The sequence below is a fragment of the Natator depressus genome, chromosome 8 (genome assembly GCF_965152275.1).
Source record: "Natator depressus isolate rNatDep1 chromosome 8, rNatDep2.hap1, whole genome shotgun sequence".
Classification (NCBI taxonomy): Eukaryota; Metazoa; Chordata; order Testudines; family Cheloniidae; genus Natator; species Natator depressus.
The window spans coordinates 11,242,012-11,261,899 of record NC_134241.1 but is presented as its reverse complement, the minus strand read 5'-3'; the positions used below and the strand labels follow the sequence as shown (position 1 = coordinate 11,261,899).

Sequence of the window (19,888 nt, the reverse complement as noted above, 5' to 3'; positions counted from 1 at the left end):
AAGCAAGAACCAGAGGACATGTGGTGAAATTGAAAGGCAGCAAACTGAAAACTGATGACACAGTGGGATCCATATCTCAAGACATTACTGAGGTCAAGAACTCAGCAGGGTTTTAAAAAGGAGTTGGCATCTATATGGGGAACAAGTCATGTGCGATAGGATGAACTGAATTATAAGGGGCATAAAGCCTCCTTCAGGGCAGAAGTCAACCTCTGACTGAGGGAGCAAGGCAGTAGGAAGAACACCTGCCTCCTCCCATCAGTACCAAAGGGGCATTGACTGGGCTCCTATACGTACATGCCAGTAATTTTAATAGCTTCCACCAAGCATTCCCAATTGATCATGTGTCTTCTCTGAAAAATGTAATGCCCCAATGGAGCATGTGCAGCAGGCACTAGGTTTTCTTTTTAGTGAAAGGCAGAACCAGGATCTGCTGCTGCTTCTTTCAGCAGATGGCAGTGTCCTAGTACCCCTGGCTGCAATGCTTTGTTCGGTTAAATATTCTCCCCTACTGTTTGAGCTTTTTAAGGGGTGAAGCTCTGTAATGGCATCTTTACCACTGAAACTGCAGAGCCTCAAAATGATGCAGTTATTAGGACCAATCCCCTTATCACTTCCTATGGTTCGTGATGCATCACTATATCTTCAGCCACAGGTCTCCATGCACCTTCCAAGTATTGCAATAAGTCTTTTTGACCATGCGAGGGATTTAATATGTTCCTGGAAGCCCCTGTACCATTCCACTGGGGTGAACTCTTCCCCCAGGTAACTGATGTGCCCTGAGAACAATAGTGTCTTTCAATGCAGTCACCGATGTGTGTCAAGTCTCACAAGCTTCCTGACCCAGGTTGATAAATCTTAGTTGATGCTTAAGCAAAACACCATCATTTATCCATATTGCTGATCCTGAACAGAAAATGTGCATTTGGATCCTAGGCTGAACCCATTAAGGGCGGAGCAGGTAAAGGACTGAGGCCATAGTGTCAGTCAGTGCAGCTGAGATGGCAAAGGGGGACTTGTAATGGGCCAGGAGCCCTTGGAGCTAGGGGGTGGTCCAGAAGGAATCAGAGTTTTCTCTGAGGTATAATGCTATAGTGGTGCAGCCCTTACTCTGGGCAGATGGCTAATACCCAACCCAGCCCTTTATTTTCAGTTCATCTTTTGTTTAGGTAGAATATGTCTTTTCAATTTTCCTCCCGTGTTTGGCTGGTGTCATTACATCTCTCTTCATAAACTGAGGGCTAATCTACCTACCGCGGCCAAGGACTTGAGGACTACTCTTGGGGTTTCATAAACCCCACTGTCTCCCACTCTCAGGCTGGAGGCACAGAAGCATTTTGGAGTAAACAGGGTTTCGTAAAACAGCTGCTTCTGAAATCAGTTTGCCTGGCTAGTGAATTTCACTGTACGTCAAAGAGGCTAAACGGGTAGCCCTCAAGACTGTTTATTCACAGCCCAGGTACAGCCCAGGCAGGGGTCTACCCCTGCCACTGTGCCTCAAGGCTACCATGGAGGCACCACCTCTGGGAGTGAGAGGATAGTTCAGGTTCCATGCCTGTCTGGTCCTTGGCCCTTTGCAGAGACTGTTAACAGTGGTGCCTAGATTGTAAATGAAGAATGATCATGGAGCAGGTGTGTGTGTCTAGTGGTGTCCCACGGGGATCAGTTCTGGACCCTACACTATTTAGCATTTTTAACACAGATCTGGAAGAAACCATAAACTCATCACTGATAAACGGTGCTGATGACAAAGCAGTTGGGGGGGGGGGTGGTAAATAACAAAGAGAACTGATACAGGTTACTGATACAGAGTGATCTGGATCATTTGATACACTGGGTGCAAACAAACAATATCCATTTTAATGTGGTTAAATGTAAATGTAGACTTTGGGGAACAAAGGATATAGGCCACACTGACAGGATGGAGGCTAACAACTCTGGCACACGTTTGCACCGCAGTTCCACGGTCGCTGGTCTATCTTCATACAGTCCGGATTTAGCTGGTAGTCTTTGCATATGATGCTGTCTGGTTTACTTCATTTACACATTGGTTAAATTCATTTTTAGTCATTTTGTAGCTTCATATCATTTTTTTTAATCTACTGGCCTTGATCAATTTTTTTAGGTCCCAGTCATGCAAAGAGACGCAATGCCGTAGACCCTGGAAAGGCTGAAGGCTTTGCACCCGTGTATCTGTTTGCAATATTGGGGTTGCAGTTATGCTTTTATAAAGAGGTTAACATACAAAGAGGAGTTAATCCTGGACCAGAGTATCTGAAATGTAAGGGATCATAATAAAGAAATATTGTACACTTGCCCAATCAAGTTTAACCTGTATTGTAAGCCTGGGAACCCATGCTGCACTTGTTGATGTGCCCCCATCATGATTAAAGCATGGGCCAGGACTGAAGTATCCAGTCTGTTTGGGCACATACAGTACAGAGATGACCTCCATAGAAAATATATGGATCCTTCCAGGGCTGGAAGGAGACTTCTTCACATCCCACAAAATCCCACACATCTCCTAGTCATATAAATGAAGGCTCTTCCAAGTTCCCATGACTCTTCCCAGTGAATCCCCTCCTAACTTTTTGCTGATAGATTACCAGTTTACAAGTCTTTATAATTAGCTCCTTGTCAGGTATCTCAGCCCTTTTCCAGCGCTGGTTTGAAATAGTAAAGTGAAGTATCTGATTCATTGTTGGGAGCTAGTTATTCCAAGTGCTGTCAACTGCCCAGCTCACTGCAAATAGATTGGCACCCACTATGTTCAGAGATACATTTCCAGAAATTGAGCTCATCCTCCATTTCAGTTCTAGCTTCCCAACTCCTTCTGAACTATATCCAAGTTATTTACAGTGAAGTCTGAATAACAGCTGGCTGCAATTCTATTTTACAGTAACATGAAAATCATTTAAAAATATTTCACACTTAATGGGATACTATTCAAAATGTGGTGGGGGAATGTAATTGTGTGACTCCATTAAGTTAAACTGAAGACGTGGCGAATCCAGCATATATCCCTCCTTCTGAATAGTTATCCCACTTGGCCAGATTTTTCAATGGTCTTCATGAAAATAATACAATCAAAGTCCATGTGCATCCGTTTATATATTATATTATTATTATTATTGTTATTTTATTATTTATTTTATTTATTATTAGACCTGGTTGAAAAATGGGGGGGGGTCAGAGAAAATTTAAATATTGAAAATTTTTGGCTGAAAGCCCCAATATTTTGGTTTTCAGGCATTCTGTTTTAATTAATTTAGTCCAAAAATATTTTTTCTGTCAAAACAGTTTTGATGGAAAATTTCCAGTCAGCCCTAGTCCCAGTGGAAATTTAACCCATTATGGTACAAAGTATCCCGTTGAGTAGAACACTTTTGATGGTGGGGGAGGGATAATCCTTTGGGAAATTCCCTTTTTTCTCACTTTCTTGCCCCTCTCCACCAAGGGCATGGCGCACCCACTAGACCATCTGGCTGGCTCATGGTGTGCTTTCTTGAGAAAACGTCCCACGGACTTAATAGCAGTACATGAAGGGTCACTTTGTTTTTGTCATTTTTGTCATCTCTTTAGATCTCACTTGTGCAGAGTCAAGCAGAACGATATGATAGCTCAGGGTGCTTAATTTTTTAACTTGGGAGTTCATAGAGTCAACTGGTTTAATCAGACCTATTGCACCTAAATCCTAACCCAGTAGTTCCTGGCTTTGAATGTACTTAAGTAAAGTTTCCTGGCTCTAAGTTGACTGAATAGGAGTAAGTTCCATTTTTCTTGTTCCTCAATAGCAACAAGTTTAGGTTTAAGTAGGGGCCCTATCCTACAAACCCTTACTCACATAGGTATTCCTTATGCAAGGGCATTAACGGCTGGTTTCTATAGGGACAGCCAGGAAAATAATCCACATGAATTAAAGGTGTGAATTTGAAGTAGGTTAGTTAAATGACATTAAACCCCTGTGTGAACATTGTCACTGAGAATTAAGGCCACTTTAATTCTGATTAACAGTGTCCACACAGGGATTTAATGAAGTTTAACTAAGTAATTTTCCTGGATGTCCCTATGTTGACAAATCCTAAAGCGTGAATGGTGTCATTGGCTTCATGTATGGAATATCGAAGTCAACAGGGCTATTCGTGTGGGTAAAGTCCACTCATATGAGTAAAAGTTGGCAAGATTAGGCCCTAGATGTACAACTTCCCCAAGGATAGCTATACTATGTGCCTTAGTCTGTACTTAGAGGACAAGATTCTCAGCATAGCTGTGTTGAACTCAATAGAGCTACTCTTATTTACATCAGTTGACATTCTGGACCACAGTCATTTTCCCTTGCATTCAAGGGCCACAGTATGAACTCTTTACTCATATTGTGATCGCATATGCAGCTATGTATCACATGAGAGGCAGTGTTGCTTAGTGGATAGCGCAGAGGGTTGCGACTGAGGAGACTTACGTTCTGTTCCCAGCGGATGACCTGGGCAGCTCTCTCAGCCTCAGTTTCCCCATCTGCAAAATGGGAATAATGATAACTTTTCTTTGAGATCTACTGACTAAAACACAATATAAGAGCTAGGTATTGTTGTTGTTATTATATTGTGACTTGTGTGAGGATCTGCTGACCGACATAAGTAAGCAGTTCGTACTATGGCCCTAACTCCATGCATGCCAGACCTGGAATTTCATATTAATTCATGTTTTTATAATATTATGCCTATGGAAAAACCCTACCTTTTCAAATGCAATTATCATCAACTATCATTATTGCCAGTAACATAAAATCCCTTTTACTGATGCTTCTTTCAAAAGGAACAATTAGAACACAAAGTAATTTGACCTGCAATAAATGCATGGTTTGTACTTAGTCAGTAACCTTCCCCATTTGTCTCTAAAAGAAAAAAAAAAGTGTGAAAATTCCTATGCTCTGGTTGTACTGTGCCTTTAAGGTTTGGGGGAATGATGTCACAGTGGGCTTTGGAGGCACTTTGAGACAGGCTGTGTGAGAGGTTAGAGTCAGAGTTGTTGCAGTTTTAATTCTGCTGAAACATGTGAAAGACACAAACTCTTACTACAATCCCTTTGGGACACCCCACGGTGTTGAATTCACTTTTCTACATAACAGAGTCAAAGAGACACGTTCAAGCAGTCCTCAACAGCACATGCTGAAGAAATTGACTGTGAATTGCAAACTTCCACGAAACGATTTGAATAGGAATTGTCCAGCAGTTTTAAAACATGGGCAGTCTTCAATTAGAAGATTTTGTAGCTGGTTGGATAGGAGGTAAGTAACACTGGTGGGATATTTTGGGACAGTAACACCAGAATGCTATAAAAATAGGTAAGTGTTTGTGCATTTTTAAAAATGAAGTCTAGTGATGGATGCATTTATCAAGTTGCGTGCATTTATTCCTGTCTGTGTTTGTATGTGTCATTTGCCACATTTGTACAGAGAGGATAGTTTCAATTAAGCAGTAACAGAACATCACACAGTTTTATCTGTCTGTTCTAAGATATCAATATGCAATGAGCTGTGGGATATGACATTATGGTGTCATCTTTACATTACACATTCCTGAGGTAAGTGCATGATCTACAAGGCTGAATGTCTCTAGCTGAGAAATATGTAAAATGATATTGTAACCCAATACTTAAGACTATGGTTTTATAAAGGCATTCTAGTGTTTGCCTATTGAGTTCAGATCCCTGTGCATACAGCCTCATATTTAAACAGCTGGGAATCCTCACCAGCCAATCAGATGGCTCCATTAATCCACACCCTTTTATGAAAGGCACAGATCTGGTTCTGAGTGGATCATCCTGTTAATAATAAGAGTATTATCAGGACACTTCTCACTATCAGACTAGAATTATTGATCAGGCAGTTTTCTGAAAGAATTGATTCTGGCCTTCTGTAAAATAAGTGCCATCTCAATTAGAAAGTGTAGGAAGAAGTATCTTATGCTTCTAGAGAGCTCCTTTTATCTAGAAAGATCCTAGAGTGCACCACTAAAATGCAGCTATCACTGGGTGGGAAGACAGCTGGCAGGTGGACAACACAGCAGGGTAGAGAAAGAAATTTTGGCTAAGAGCAGGTGGCTACTGTTAAAAAGTGCTACTGTTGTGGATTTTTAATGCCCACACAGAGCACATGAGGCTTTTGTATTGGTCCCACACAAGGGTGTGAGACCACTAAATAGTTCAGGTCAATGTCCTCATTTATTTGGGAAAAACTGGAATCTTTTCCAAATTACCACGAGAAAGGGTGAGGCTTGATTTCCAAAGCCTGAGGAGACTGGAGTGTCTGTTGTGATGTTATTCTGGCTAATTTGCCCATGTCTACTACTGCAAAAACATGCATATATGGGGCAGGAAAACTGGGTGAGCAAATAGCCAGCTAGGGATAAAATTTGCCAATTGTGTGTGCAATTTTCATGCACAATTGTACTAAATACTCACATAAATCAAATTCATGAATGCATGTGATCCTGAGCTAAGCTTCTGGAGCAGTTTTTAAAAGATTCTTATTCTCTACCCCCACTTTGCTTCTCTCCTCCCACTTCTTGTTGTTCTCCCTTTGATGGGCCATAATGGAAATGTTTCTCCTGGGCATTGCAGGGCGGCGGCTGATTTCCCACAACTGAGTAATGTGGTAATATTCCAGTTCTCAACAGAGCTATCAATTAACTATGAAGCCATTTGTCAGGAGCCAGGGCTTGCACCAGAGCTAATCTCCAGGCAGCCTCATCAGTACAGCTGGCCTGCAGCAGGCTGCCTGATTGGCCTCGCCACCATTGGCCATGCCAGCTGATGGGCTGCTGGAGCTAGCAAGCCTGCTCTTAGGCCCGCAGCAGCAGCAGCTCACTGGCTGCTCAATGCTCATGGCCACCTCTGTGCCTGCTGCTCCTGCTTTCCACCCAGCCTAGCCTTTGACCTGCCCCTGCTTTGGACCCCTTTGGACTGCCTGCTACCCTGCTTGCTCCAGTTACTGACCCTGAGCTTGAGCCATGGCTTTGGCTTCTGACTACTTACTCTGGCTTGACCCTAGGCTCTGGGATCCAATTCCTAGCATCCGGTTTGACCCATGCCTCTGGTTTCTGACTACGGCTTAATCCTCGGCTCTGGTTTCCAGTAACTGTCCTCTGGTTTGATCCATGGTTCTGACTGCTGACTCTGGTTTGCCTCTCAGCTCCAGCATTGAGTGCTTGACCTTCAGCTTGACTCTTGGCTCCACCTTTAACTACTGACTCCAGTTCTGACCCTAATCGCTGGTTCCTGACATCTGCTCCAGCCATGAAGTCTCACACCCGCTCTGATCACTAGGCTAGACTGCCCTTGTCCCGCCATTGAATGACAGAGATTTTGACAAGCAGCCTCAAACGCACACACACAAAACCTGGTTAAGAGAAAATAGGTTTTGCATGGGAAAATAGGTTTTGCATGTGCAGAGGTTGAGTATAAAAATCTGTCCTCCATGTTGCAGACAGTGCATGGGACAGCAACGCAGCCCCTCCACATATGCTATTCCAGCCCCTGGTCTGCAGTATCCTCCATAAATCATGCACAGTGCCCTTCATGTCAACTGGTCTCCCCACCACCATCTCTCTGGGTTGGCTCTTGGGGATCTGGAGCAGATTATTAGCTCCATCTCACAAAGGGAATGTCAGTTCTCCCTGTGCATCTGCTCTGCAACTCACATCATTGCTTCAAGGTGTACCCTCAGGTTCTACTGACGTGTAAATTTTCATCAACTAAGTAATGAGCAGAATGATGGCGAGTGCTCTGATTGGCTGAGGGGAGCACCTATGCAACAGGGCACGGATTTGAGTTTCACTGGGTAAATGTTACAAAAGTCTCTCCTTTTAGTTGACTCACCCAAATGTGTTTTGTCTAATGACCTTATTTTAATCCCCAGGAGCTGCAAGTGTAATTGTGGGGCATCCTCTGGACACAGTAAAGGTAAAATATTTTAAGCCGCACTTTCACTTACACAGATCGTGAGATTCATCCCTTTGCAGAGGGCCAGCAAACAACCCACACACTAGCTTCCTGCCCAGGGATAAATTTAACCCCTAAGGAAAATGCACCCACATTTAGTGATATTTCTCCTTGTATTTTTCTTTCTTTGTCTCACCTCTGATTTTAACACAGAAAAATTATTGAAAGACCTTTCAAAAGGAAGATATAAAAATATGATTATCAGGTAAATTCCCTGGATGGGATCAAAACTGAAAGCGAAAACTACCCATTATATAATGTTCCGCATACTGAAAAGGTCAGCACATACTTTATCAACCTGTGTAATGGCTGAGTTTACAAAGGCCAAAAGGCAAGCTGTATTTGTCTTTGCTGAAGAGGTATTTTTTTAAAGGTTTTCCTAAAGTTGGCAGTACTGTAAGGACAAAGTACAAATATAGCTATCTGGAAGCTAGGAGCTGCAGTTATTCAATAGCCATTCCTATCATCCTCTTTCCTACAAGAGAAACCTGTTTTTTTTTTCTAGATGGATTTACAGGTGTGGTGTTAGAAGATGTTTATTAACAGGTTCTTATACTGCAGTGCAGACAAGGCAGCATAGTCTTTAACACAGATAAAGCTAGTTGGGTTGAACACACAACTGTTGGGGCACATTAGTATTTTACTCTAGTCATTGAAGCTTTAGAAGAACATACCACTCCCTCTCCTTCTTCACTGGCAAAGTATGTTATACATCCCCCTCTGTGGATGTATAGAAATACCATTGCTAGCTAGTGGATTTACTTCTTCAACTCAAGTGGAAGAGGCCTGTGCTTTAGGCCAGGATTCCCACCCTGCTGATGACCCCTAATGGAGGTCATTATACTTGTATCTCAGTGCAAGGCCCAGTAGCCAGTAGAAATACCGTGGCTCTGCAGCGGGGATGATCAGACCACAAAGATTCTGAAGCCCTTTCATCAAATGTTCCATGGTGGCTATCTCCACAACTGCATGGAGGAGTTGTGGATGGGCAGGGGAGGGTTGTGTCGAGAATCCAAAATGAACTGCCTGCATCAGGCACTCATGGAGCACCACAGTTACTGCTATAGCCCAATGGGCTGCAGAGTAGGTCCTGAGGTGCACCATTGGCTGAGAGAGGATTACATAGCTTGTTGGGCAAGAACAGTGGCTCTGAGAACTCTGAGGGAAGTGTAGACCAAAGTGGCCTATGTGATACCCTTTCTACAGGTTGAAGAAGATTGTCCCTCTCACACATGCTGCAATGGGAAGTGGGGCCAGGGTTCCTCTTTTGCAGGGAGGCTAATGCTGATATCACTATTACCCTGGAGCAATCACAGTGCTGTGTAATAAGAATCTAGCCCCTATGCATGGACCTAGGAGTGATGGTGGTGGGGAAGTAGGGTGGGTAGGGAGGCTTCTTGCATCATCTTCCCAGCCCCTGCAAACCTGTGCAGGGACCTGTGCAACATGTGGCTACATGATGGCACATTTTATTTTACTTTCCTGCTATTTTCAAAGCCAGCTAAGAGATTTGGTAGCCAAATTGCAATGAAAATGAACAGGAATAGGGCTTTAAGAATCTCAGCTTATAGTCCTTGTGCTCTTGCTCCAGAAGAGCTGATCATGTGTTTATTAAGAAGTTAGATACCATCAGACTGAGGATCATTGTTGCTTGAGGTACTTGGGTTTCTTCAGGGATGCATGGTGCTGACTACTGAACTGTGTCACTGACTGCAGAAGCAGTGCCAGGGCATTAACAAATGACATTGGGAAGCCAATGTTCAGAGCCGAGTATGTACAGCAGGAACTGTGTGTTGGCTACGTTGTCTATGAATGCCTCTGGAAATACTGTTTGCTTACATCCCAGAGAGGTGTCTTCCTTTAAGTCCAGCAATATATGGCTTTGATGTCATCTTAGTGTGTGGGTGATGGACATTGACAATGTACGTTGTTGGGAGCGTTTGAGTTATGTTTGTTCAGGAGCTGCCAAGTAACAAGTAGTGCATTTTTCAGTGCTTATAAAGACAACTGTCAAGCTGACACCTCTGTTACATTTGGTTCTGGATGTCGTTTGGGAATACCAAGTAGGCAGTTTTGTTACTTTTCCAAATTGGAGGGGGAAGGAATCTAACCAATATTGAACTACAAAGTGAGCATCTGAACAGTGTTTACCTATGAACATAGTGTCCAGTGGAATAAGGAATGAAGGTTTCCTCTTTCTGGGAGCTGAGAAACTTGGGTAAATACATGCATTATTTCATGTATATTAAGTTACCAGCATGGCAATTCTCGACAAACAAACCAAACACTTGGTTCAGCAGTTTTTTTCCCTTCTCCATCCCCTAAAATCCAAGCAAGTTTTTTCCCTTGCATTATGAGGTCATGTCTATAAATGGTCTTAGCTTCATTCACCTTTCACTCCACATCTTTCATTTTACCCTTTATACACCAGAACCTTCTTGAGTAGTGTTTAGGCACTGTTGCTGTTCTCAGCTTTTGCATGTGATTCGAGATGCTGGGTCTTCTCCAAGACAAAAGCCAATTTCACTAATGAAACCAGAGAATAAACTAGAAAGCTGCTCCTATGTTCATGTCAGGGGAGGACCCCAAATGCACCTTCAAATTAGCAATTATCCCCTTTTGATCTGTTCACTTTGTTTATTCTAACCAATGGCTTCACATCCTTCTCCATGCTGGCAGGAGCAGCTTACACGAGCTATCTCCTTATGGTTGTCCAAAGTCAGGGTTCTAAACTAGAACCCAAAGAAAAGACCATTCTAAGACTCTGTTAAAGAGAAAGCCCTCCCTAGTCATTTGCTGGGACATTCCCTTTCACTTGTGTTACCTCTGTTGGGCCACTGGTTGCTTTTCCTTGCCTCTGCTTATTTTTAGTGACTGTTGCTTTTGTTAATTTTAGGTGGCTTTCATTTCTGATAAGCCACGGTATGCATTATAGCAGTAGAACACACTTATCCAGCTTCTTCAAGGGCATGCCATCAGTGTCATTTTGAACTGGAGTCTGTTTCAATTCAGAATAAGGTTTAACTGCTATGCCTGCAGTGCTTTCACGGCTCACTCATGTGGAGAGAAGCACATTGAATGTTGTATTCACTTGCCACTGCAGTTACCCAAGTCAGACTAACATTTGAGGAATGCTTTAATTAATGAATTTGTTTATTCACAGATATTAGTTTGCATTCTTCTGTCTTATATATCACGAGCCAGTTTCACACACTGGCCATGCAGGTAAGAGTCCTCCAAGTGAAAATATGATTCTTTGCATTCATGCACGATGATGAATCTTTAGCGTGTATAAAAACAGTTCTGCATTTTAAGCATACAATGATGATGGCCCTGATCCTCAAGTCTGGCTGACCTGCACTCAAATGGGATCTTTATACCAGCTATGTGCTCCCAGATCTTGGGGTCAGTCAGAGAAGCCTCAGTGTAACAAGCTGCTTTGCTGAATACTTTTATCCCTCCTTATTTCCAGAAGAAAATCTCATTACACTGTGGGAGGTTTCAAATTCTACCTCTCCTGCACTGCAGAGTAACTGCTATTGAATGACACTGAGTTTCTGTAAGGAACAACCGGTGGAATTTTAAGGATCCGGGATAGGAGATACAATACTGTAAACCTGGAATAGCGAAATCTAAGAGGTATCGTTGGTTGTTAGGGTAGCAAGGCTACTCAGGTCTGAAATCCTTGTTGTGCCATAAATTAAAATGTAATATGGAGGAATAAGTTCCAAAGGAAACTGGTGTAATAAATTCAGGACCAAATTGTCCACTAGTGTAAATCCATTGACTTCAATAGAATTATACCAGCAGAAAATTCAACCCTCACTGTTAGTACGCAGAGGACAGTTTAGTTAAAGAATACTCTCTGTGATGAGAAGAGATTATCCTTTGTTACTCCAAAACGCATTAACTTTAACCTCTAGGAACCTGGTTAGTGTGTAAAAGAAAAGAAAACAAACCTGAGGAGATGAAATGGAAAAACCCCATGTTAAGGACGCAAATCCGTACAAGAAAGAATTCAGAGTCAGAGTAAGCAATAACCATGATGGCAAGGGCAAGGCTTACCCTTGCAAATAGCCATTCAGGCCCATATCTATGCAAATATCTGAGTTACTCCTGCCATGATGGTAACTGGATGCACAAATCGGGTATGCCGCTCTCCACACAACTGCAATTCTGTGCCTGTCTTTTTGAAATCGAGACCTCCTATATGTGGTATATGAACAGCAGCTGCCGCCTGCCTCTAGAATGGCGAGTGTTTGAAAAGGCTGGTGTAAATATTTCTCTTTGATTGCACATTTTTAAAAAAATTATGGACCATTCCTCCATGGACTCATTTTGTTACATGAGGAGTTATGTGCATCACGTCCCATACCTCAAGACGACGGCATATGGCAGTGGCACTCCTCTCAGTATTCTAGATAAACCTGCAAAGCTTGGGTTTAGTCTCTCACTCCTCTGGGGCTAGGATCCCAGTGATGATTCCTGCAGTCGCTCATTCAGTGCTTTCAACGTGAAAACTCCTCTCCATGGTTCGTCTGTGGCATGTCCTTCAGTGAGTTCTCAATATTCATCTTAAATATATAGCATAGATAGCTATTGATATAGCCAGAGTAAAATACCTGGGGACTTCTGCTTGCTAAAGCAATTGGGTGCAATATGAAATGTCCCATTCATTCTTGGAGGGAGAGGTTGCTGCTGCCAGCTATGCTGATTTTGGAGCAACTGGAATGATGTAGACGTTGAGTAGGGATATGGTTGTGTATACGTATTTCATAAGCAACTTTTATCGTGTTCTGGAGAAAATGGCATACGTTGCTTTCTCAGCTGTTAGTGAGGTGCCATAGTGTGATGATGATCAGAGGAAGAGGGAGTGGGGAGATGAAGCAGTAGGTAAAGAGGGAGGAGGTTTTGCATTGGAGGAAAATGGATAATAGTCTGCAGAAGGGGAAAAGAGTTTTGCCAAATCTGGGGTTCCTGTATATGAAAAAAATGTAATTAAATAATGGAAGTCGAAGGCTGGGATGAGGGAAATCACCGTTTTCAAGAGAGAGGTCAGAGAGCATTAGTAATGGTTAAATCTTGATCCTACTGAGGCCAATCACAAAATTCCTTATGTTTCATGTAAGACTTTGTTTCTTGTTTTTCAAACCTCCTTCCAACTGAAGAACTTGCCAGTGTCAGACATTCCAATTTTCTATATGTTGTAAATAACAATTGGGCCAGATCTTTAGCTGGTGTAAAATGGTGTAGCTCCACTAAAACCAGTTATATGTAGCTGGCTGTTCTTTTCTGAAAGACAGTTTCCAAACTGTCCGGGTTCTGTTATTCAGAGAGATCCTACCAAACCGCCTACTGATGTGTCCATTCTAAAGACTATTGCACTGTGACTATATGCTGGGGGCAAGATATGGTGATGCAGATAGCTAGCGATAGGGCATGCTGTGCAGAGGGGTCATGACAAGGGGGAAAATGTCATTGCAGATTTAAGGGATGGATGCAAACACTACAGGGTCATTTAGGCCATCATTCTGTGCAGCCACTTACAGAGGGGGAAAAGGGGTCAGTGCTCTTGATATTAGGATAAAAAACAGGGACTGAATTTCCCCTAAAATAAACCTGCAAGCTAAGAAAATTTGTCAGTTGATTGCAATGACTTTTTTTCTATTAAAAACATGAAAGCAGCTTGATGGATGAGCTATATATGTGAGAGGTGAAATGTGTGTTAAACAATACAGGGTTTGTCATGGTTAATGTGCTGGGTTTCATTACTGCTGTTGGTCCTTTTAGAAAACATATAAATATCTCTTTCCAGAAACAAATCCTCTTGGTTTGGAGCAATGGCTCAAACACCTTTTTTTCATTAGAAGTTAGATATTTCTGAAGCTTGGAATGATTGCCTTGGCTCCATTTAATGTTTAGACATCTAGCGTGAAATTCACCTAGCACTGTCAGGGCCATGGAAGGCACCTTACGCAACAGAACTGCTGCAGGTCTGATCTGCAGGGATGGGCAGCTAAAGAGCAGGTAGGTGAGGTGCACTGCACACCCTCCATAAAGTGCAGCTAAGCTCTGCACCAGCTCCACCAGCAATGAGAGTTAGGTTGCAGATGGGGCAAGGCCATTGGATCTATGATCTAGTGGCCACAATCCCCGGTGGAAGGGGTTTAAGGTTTGTGGCACCGATTCAAGCACATATGCTGATGTAGAAGCCATGGAGCCATGACCTAACATATGCTGAGAGTCTGAATTCCAGAAACCTAGCACTCATTTTCTTCTCCTGCCATTTACTTGGACTTTGGGGGAGAGGGTAAGTTTTCCTGCTATTCAAGGTTTCTTTCAGGCATATCAACTAACTTAAAGGAGAACACATGATAAATGATGAACTACCTGCTACACTCCCTGAAGTCTAATAACAAAAGGCTTAAAATCATAGGCAAGCTTCCACTTACATTAGATTAATAGAATTTAAGGCCAGAAGGGACGATTATGGTCTAGTCTGTCCTTCTGCCATAGAATTTTAGCCAGTGATTCCCACATAAAAGCTATAACTTCTTGTTGATGTAGAGTATATCTTTCAGAAAGCTATCTGATTTTGATTTAAAGACTTCAGGTAACAGAGACTCCACTGCATTCCTGGGTAGCTAATAGTCTCCTTTGCAAATGATATTATTCTGCATAACACATGTGCTAATGATTCTGTGCAGAGTTGGGAGGCTTGGCCTTTCCATATTTCAAACCAGTGTGACAATCACGGATTCTGGATGAAGCAAAGAGCCCCGAACTTCTGAGGTTCTGTTTGGATCCACCACTGGCGCAGTGCAAACTGGGCTGCTGCATGTTTATTTCACTTTATTGTCCCGTTTGTCCTAGGCGCAAAGCCCTAATTTACTGTCAAATCAAAATGTGCATTGTTTGCATAGCATGAGCTTTCACTGAATTGAAAATGCATTGTTTCAATTACATTTCATCAATACATTTTGCAGACTCGCTTACAAGCTGGACAAGGATATGGAAATACACTTAATTGTATCCTTACCGTGTACAGAAATGAAAGTGTAAGTAAATTGGTTTGTCTATAACATGCCAGAATAGAAAATGAAAAAGATATTAAAAGTGATTACAAAACAGTATGCATTCAGTGCAATAGCATTCAAAGCCCTTACGTGAAGAACTGCAAGCATCCATCCATCTCCTCTGCCCCAGCTAACCCTGACCTACAAGAGAGACTCCTCCTCCTCAAAGAAGTGCCTAAGGATTTTTGGCCCCTTTGAGTGGGCAGGACACAGGCATGTATGACTTTCAATTTCCTTTTTATTTCCGGAACACTGTTTTTCCCAGAATAAATCTGCTTGTGAGTGGGAGGGCAAACAACCTCTTTCGACACAGGTCCGACCTAGAGCCTAAACTTCGGAAGTACAGAAGTGGACTTTATGCCCAATCCTACTCCTACTGACCTCACTCACAGAGCTTCCCTGGACTTCACTGGGAGCAGACTAATCTCCTTTCTTGTTACCCTTACTGAGAAATCCAAAGTTGTTCCTAAACCAAATGCTTGTCTACATGGGGAGCTAATGCACACCAACAAGTTGCACGCTCACTGGCTCATGCAGACCTGTCTGACATACACTAAAAGTTCCCTAGTGCACGTTTCAAACAATACTAGGTTTAATGCACGATAGTGAGCTTTTAGTTTGCGCCAGTCAGGTCTACGTGGGCCAGTGAGTATGCCACACATTGGTGTGCATTAGAATTCACACCACCCTGGTGTGCCATACTGCACCCTGTAGACAAGCCCTCAGGTGTCTTGCCCTCTTGTTCAGATTCTGAATTGTTAGAACAGCCAGCCAGGCCCGTTGAAGGTAATTTGGGGCCAAGTTCTGTGTTGACTTAGTCCCCCTGTGACAACATGGAAGTGAATGGAATGGCCTGGGTGTAAATCAGTACAGAAACTGGCTCATAACCATGACACAGATTTAGGTCTTATGACACTGATGGTCCGATCCTACATTCTTTACTCGGGCAAAACTCCCAGTAAACATTAAGCCAAATGATTATTAGAAACAAGGTTACCCTGGGTAGTACACTGCTGTACCTTCACTGTGCTGTCTAATCCACTTTAATGGGAGTTTTGCCTTAGTGGGGACTGAATAGCGTGGCAAGACTGGCTTAGGTAAAATGGGCAAGTTTTCCACCTGTATAATTTGACAAACAATGTATGGGGGAAGGGGGCAATCTAATGAAAGGTTAATAATGCTGAACTGATAGTGCACCACCATCTGCTTTATATGTACAGCATAGTTAACATATCATTACTCGTGACTGTCTCTTTTCTTGTGCCTGGTTCAGCTTCCCCTGTTCACCATATTGCAAGCTGCAGTACCTCTTCCTTGAAGTTTTACAGGCACAATTTTCTGCTGGTATCACTCCATTGACTCCAATGGAGTGATACCAGAAGAGAATTTGGCCCTAAATATTTATAGTATTTTCCTATGTCTCCAGATTTGCTATATTAAGAATATTCCCTTATGCTGTATAATCTCTGAAAAGCACTGACAGTAATTTCTTAGTGTCCTAAATTCACTTCCATTTTCTAAGTGTAACTGGTCTGCTCCAAGAAACATCTGCTATTCAGTTTTTGCATTTTCAGTCTGACATCCATCTTGGGTTTTAGCTAGCTAGCTAGCTAGCCTGACATGACATTAGTTAAAGAATTGTTGAGAATTTACTTAGGGCATTACATTTCACATCCAATTAGCTCTATGAAAGGATCAAAGAAAACATAGGTTAAAAAAATGACAAGAGAAGTATTCAGTGATCAATTTCCCACACCGTATAAAAGCAGACTTATAATTCCTGGGGAACTGAATTGAAGTGGAGATATGCAAAGTCAAGTATAGCAGGATGTGACCAGAATCCCAGGGGTGCCAGCTGAGGTCACTCAGTTAGAGTGAAATGCAAAGAATGGGGCAGACAATCCCCAAAACGGGTGGATATTCCAATACTTAGATTTACCAAGCCAGCACAAAAAAGCTTCTAATATACCTCACTGGTTACTCAGAAGTCAACAACACAGTTCCCTTAAAGTAACCCAGCCTCAGGCTTCCAGCTAAACACCCAAGTCAAAAATGATGAGGATTAATGAAAATCATATTCATCATATAAAAAAAGCTCTACCAATCTTACTAATCTATTAGAGTTCTACCCTGTTTTACTAATCTATTAGAGTTCTTTGAAGGAGTCAACAAACAGGTGGACAAGGGGGATCCAGTGGACATAGTGTACTTAGATTTCCAGAAAGCCTTTGACAAGGTCCCTCACCAAAGGCTCTTACATAAATTAAGTTGTCATGGGATAAGAGGGAAGATCCTTTGATGGATTGAGAACTGGTTAAAAGACAGGGAATAAAGGATAGGAATAAATGGTAAATTTTCAGAATGGAGAGGGGTAACTAGTGGTGTTCCCCCAGGGTCAGTCCTAGGACCAATCTTATTCAACTTATTCATAAACGATCTGGAGAAAGGATAAACAGTGAGATGGCAAAGTTTGCAGATGATACTAAACTGTTCAAGATAGTTAAGACCAAAGCAGACTGTGAAGAACTTCAAAAAGATCTCACAAAACTAAGTGATTGGGCAACAAAATGGCAAATGAAATTTAATGTGGATAAATGTAAAGTAATGCACATTGGAAAAAATAACCCAAATTATACATATAATGTGATGGGGGCTAATTTAGCTATCACTAATCAGGAGAAAGATCTTGGAGTCATTGTGGATAGTTCTCTGAAGACATCCATGCAGTCTGCAGCGGCAGTCAAAAAAGCAAACGGGATGTTAGGAATCATTAATCTTATTGCCCTTATATAAATCCATGGTATGCCCACATCTTGAATACTGTATACAGATGTGGTCCCCTCATCTCAAAAAAGATATACTGGCATTAGAAAAGGTTCAGAAAAGGGTAACTAAAATGATTAGGGGTTTGGAACAGGTCCCATATGAGGAGAGACTAAAGAGGCTAGGACTTTTCAGCTTGGAAAAGAGGAGACTGGGGGGGGGGAGATGATAGAGGTATATAAAACCATGTGTGGTGTGGAGCAAGTGAATTAGGAAAAGTTATTTACTTTTTCCCATAATATAAGAACTAGGGGCCACCACATGAAATTAATGGGCAGCAGGTTTAAAACAAATAAAAGGAAGTTCTTCTTCACTCAGCGCACAGTCAACCTGTGGAACTCCTTGCCTGAGGAGGCTGTCAAGGCTAGGACTATAACAGGGTTTAAAAGAGAACTGGATAAATTCATGGAGGTTAAGTCCATTAATGGCTATTAGCCAGGATGGGTAAGGAATGGTGTCCCTAGCCTCTGTTTGTCAGAGGGTGGCGATGGATGGCAGGAGAGAGATCACTGATCATTACCTGTTAGGTTCACTCTCTCTGGGGCACCTGGCGTTGGCCACTGTTGGTAAACAGGATACTGGGCTGGATGGACCTTTGGTCTGACCCAGTATGGCCATTCTTATGTTCTTAATCCCAAAGGATTGGGCACATTACCTCCCAGATTAATGAATATTCCAGACCTTTCCCAAATGCATGCTTATAGCCAATTCTTATTAACTAAACTAAATTTTATTTAAAAAGAAAAGAGAGAGAGTATAGGTTAAAAGATCAGTATACATACAGACATGAGTACAATCTTGAGCTTCAGATTCACAGCAGAGATGGTAAGCTTTGTAGATGCAAAGAGTTCTTTCAGAAATAGTCCATAGGTTATAGTCCAATGTTTGTATTCAGGGTGGTCCAGTCAGCACTGGGATCTCTAGACTATCAGGGTTCGAAGGGACCTTGGGAGGTCATCTAGTCTAATCCCCTGCTCAAAGCAGGACCAATCCCCAATTTTTGCCCCAGATCCCTAAATGACCCCCTCAAGGATTGAACTCACAACCCTGGGTTTAGCAGGCCAATGCTCAAACCACAGAGCTATGCCTCCCCCCTGCCCAGCCCTTGTGACTTAGGCTTCCGCTACATGAGGGCTCAAGCAGATCTGAGATGACAGGATCAGGACCCACGCCATTTTTTATTCAGTTTCAGGCCCTCTTGTGACAGCTCGGAGTCCCTTGGCAAACAATAGACACTCATTTCCTAAGCATCAACCGTAATTATTCACACAGATCCACATAAAGCAATTGCCTGTTTTTCCACCATTCGCAGATGACTTACTATACATTTCAAAGATAGAGGAATACAGTGATATCCTGTGTTTACAGTTCATTTAAATGTTAAGATGTCCTTTTGATCTCTGAATTAACAGAATACAGCATAGACAGTGACTGTTTGATTACATTATTGACCTCTACCAATATATATGTAAAAACACAAAAACATAAACATATCTACCCATATGTCTTTAAGGGTTGAATTTCGGTTATTTAGCCTGCAGGATACTTAACACTTTCTGGTCATGTGTCACACAGGGACTGTGGAATTCTAAGGTTTACTGTGAAGTGTGACCAACTAGGAAAAATAATCAAATTGATACATCTCCTTTAACTCTTGCTTTATTTCACTGTTAGGTTGTCGGATTCTTTAAAGGGATGTCTTTCCCATTGGCCAGCATTGCTGTCTACAGCTCGGTGACATTTGGTGTCTTCAGCAATACTCAAAGGTTTATTAGCCAGCAGCGCTATGGAGATTCTAACCATGCCCCGGCACTCTCGGACTTGATTGTTGCCAGCATGGTAGCAGGGGTTGTCTCAGTAGGAATTGGTGGTCCTGTGGACCTAATAAAGATAAGACTACAGATGCAGACACAGCCATTTATTAAAGGTAAGAAGGTTGTTTTTCAGTCTTTTCTGCTTATTCAGATTAATTGAATCTGTGATTCAAGGCT

At 42.2% G+C, this 19,888-nt stretch overlaps 1 protein-coding gene across 1 annotated transcript in view; it reads left to right on the top strand.

The window, feature by feature from the left end:
• Positions 1-4,819: 4,819 nt before the first annotated feature.
• SLC25A48 (solute carrier family 25 member 48) overlaps positions 4,820-19,888 on the top strand; it is a 35,197-nt gene continuing 20,128 nt past the window's right edge. Inside the window, exons 1-5 of the mRNA XM_074960420.1 lie at positions 4,820-5,284; positions 7,916-7,959; positions 11,162-11,223; positions 14,985-15,056; positions 19,572-19,824. Of these exons, the coding sequence (XP_074816521.1) occupies positions 5,163-5,284; positions 7,916-7,959; positions 11,162-11,223; positions 14,985-15,056; positions 19,572-19,824 (553 nt within the window). The 5' untranslated portion in view covers positions 4,820-5,162. The remainder of the gene's footprint in view (positions 5,285-7,915; positions 7,960-11,161; positions 11,224-14,984; positions 15,057-19,571; positions 19,825-19,888) is intronic.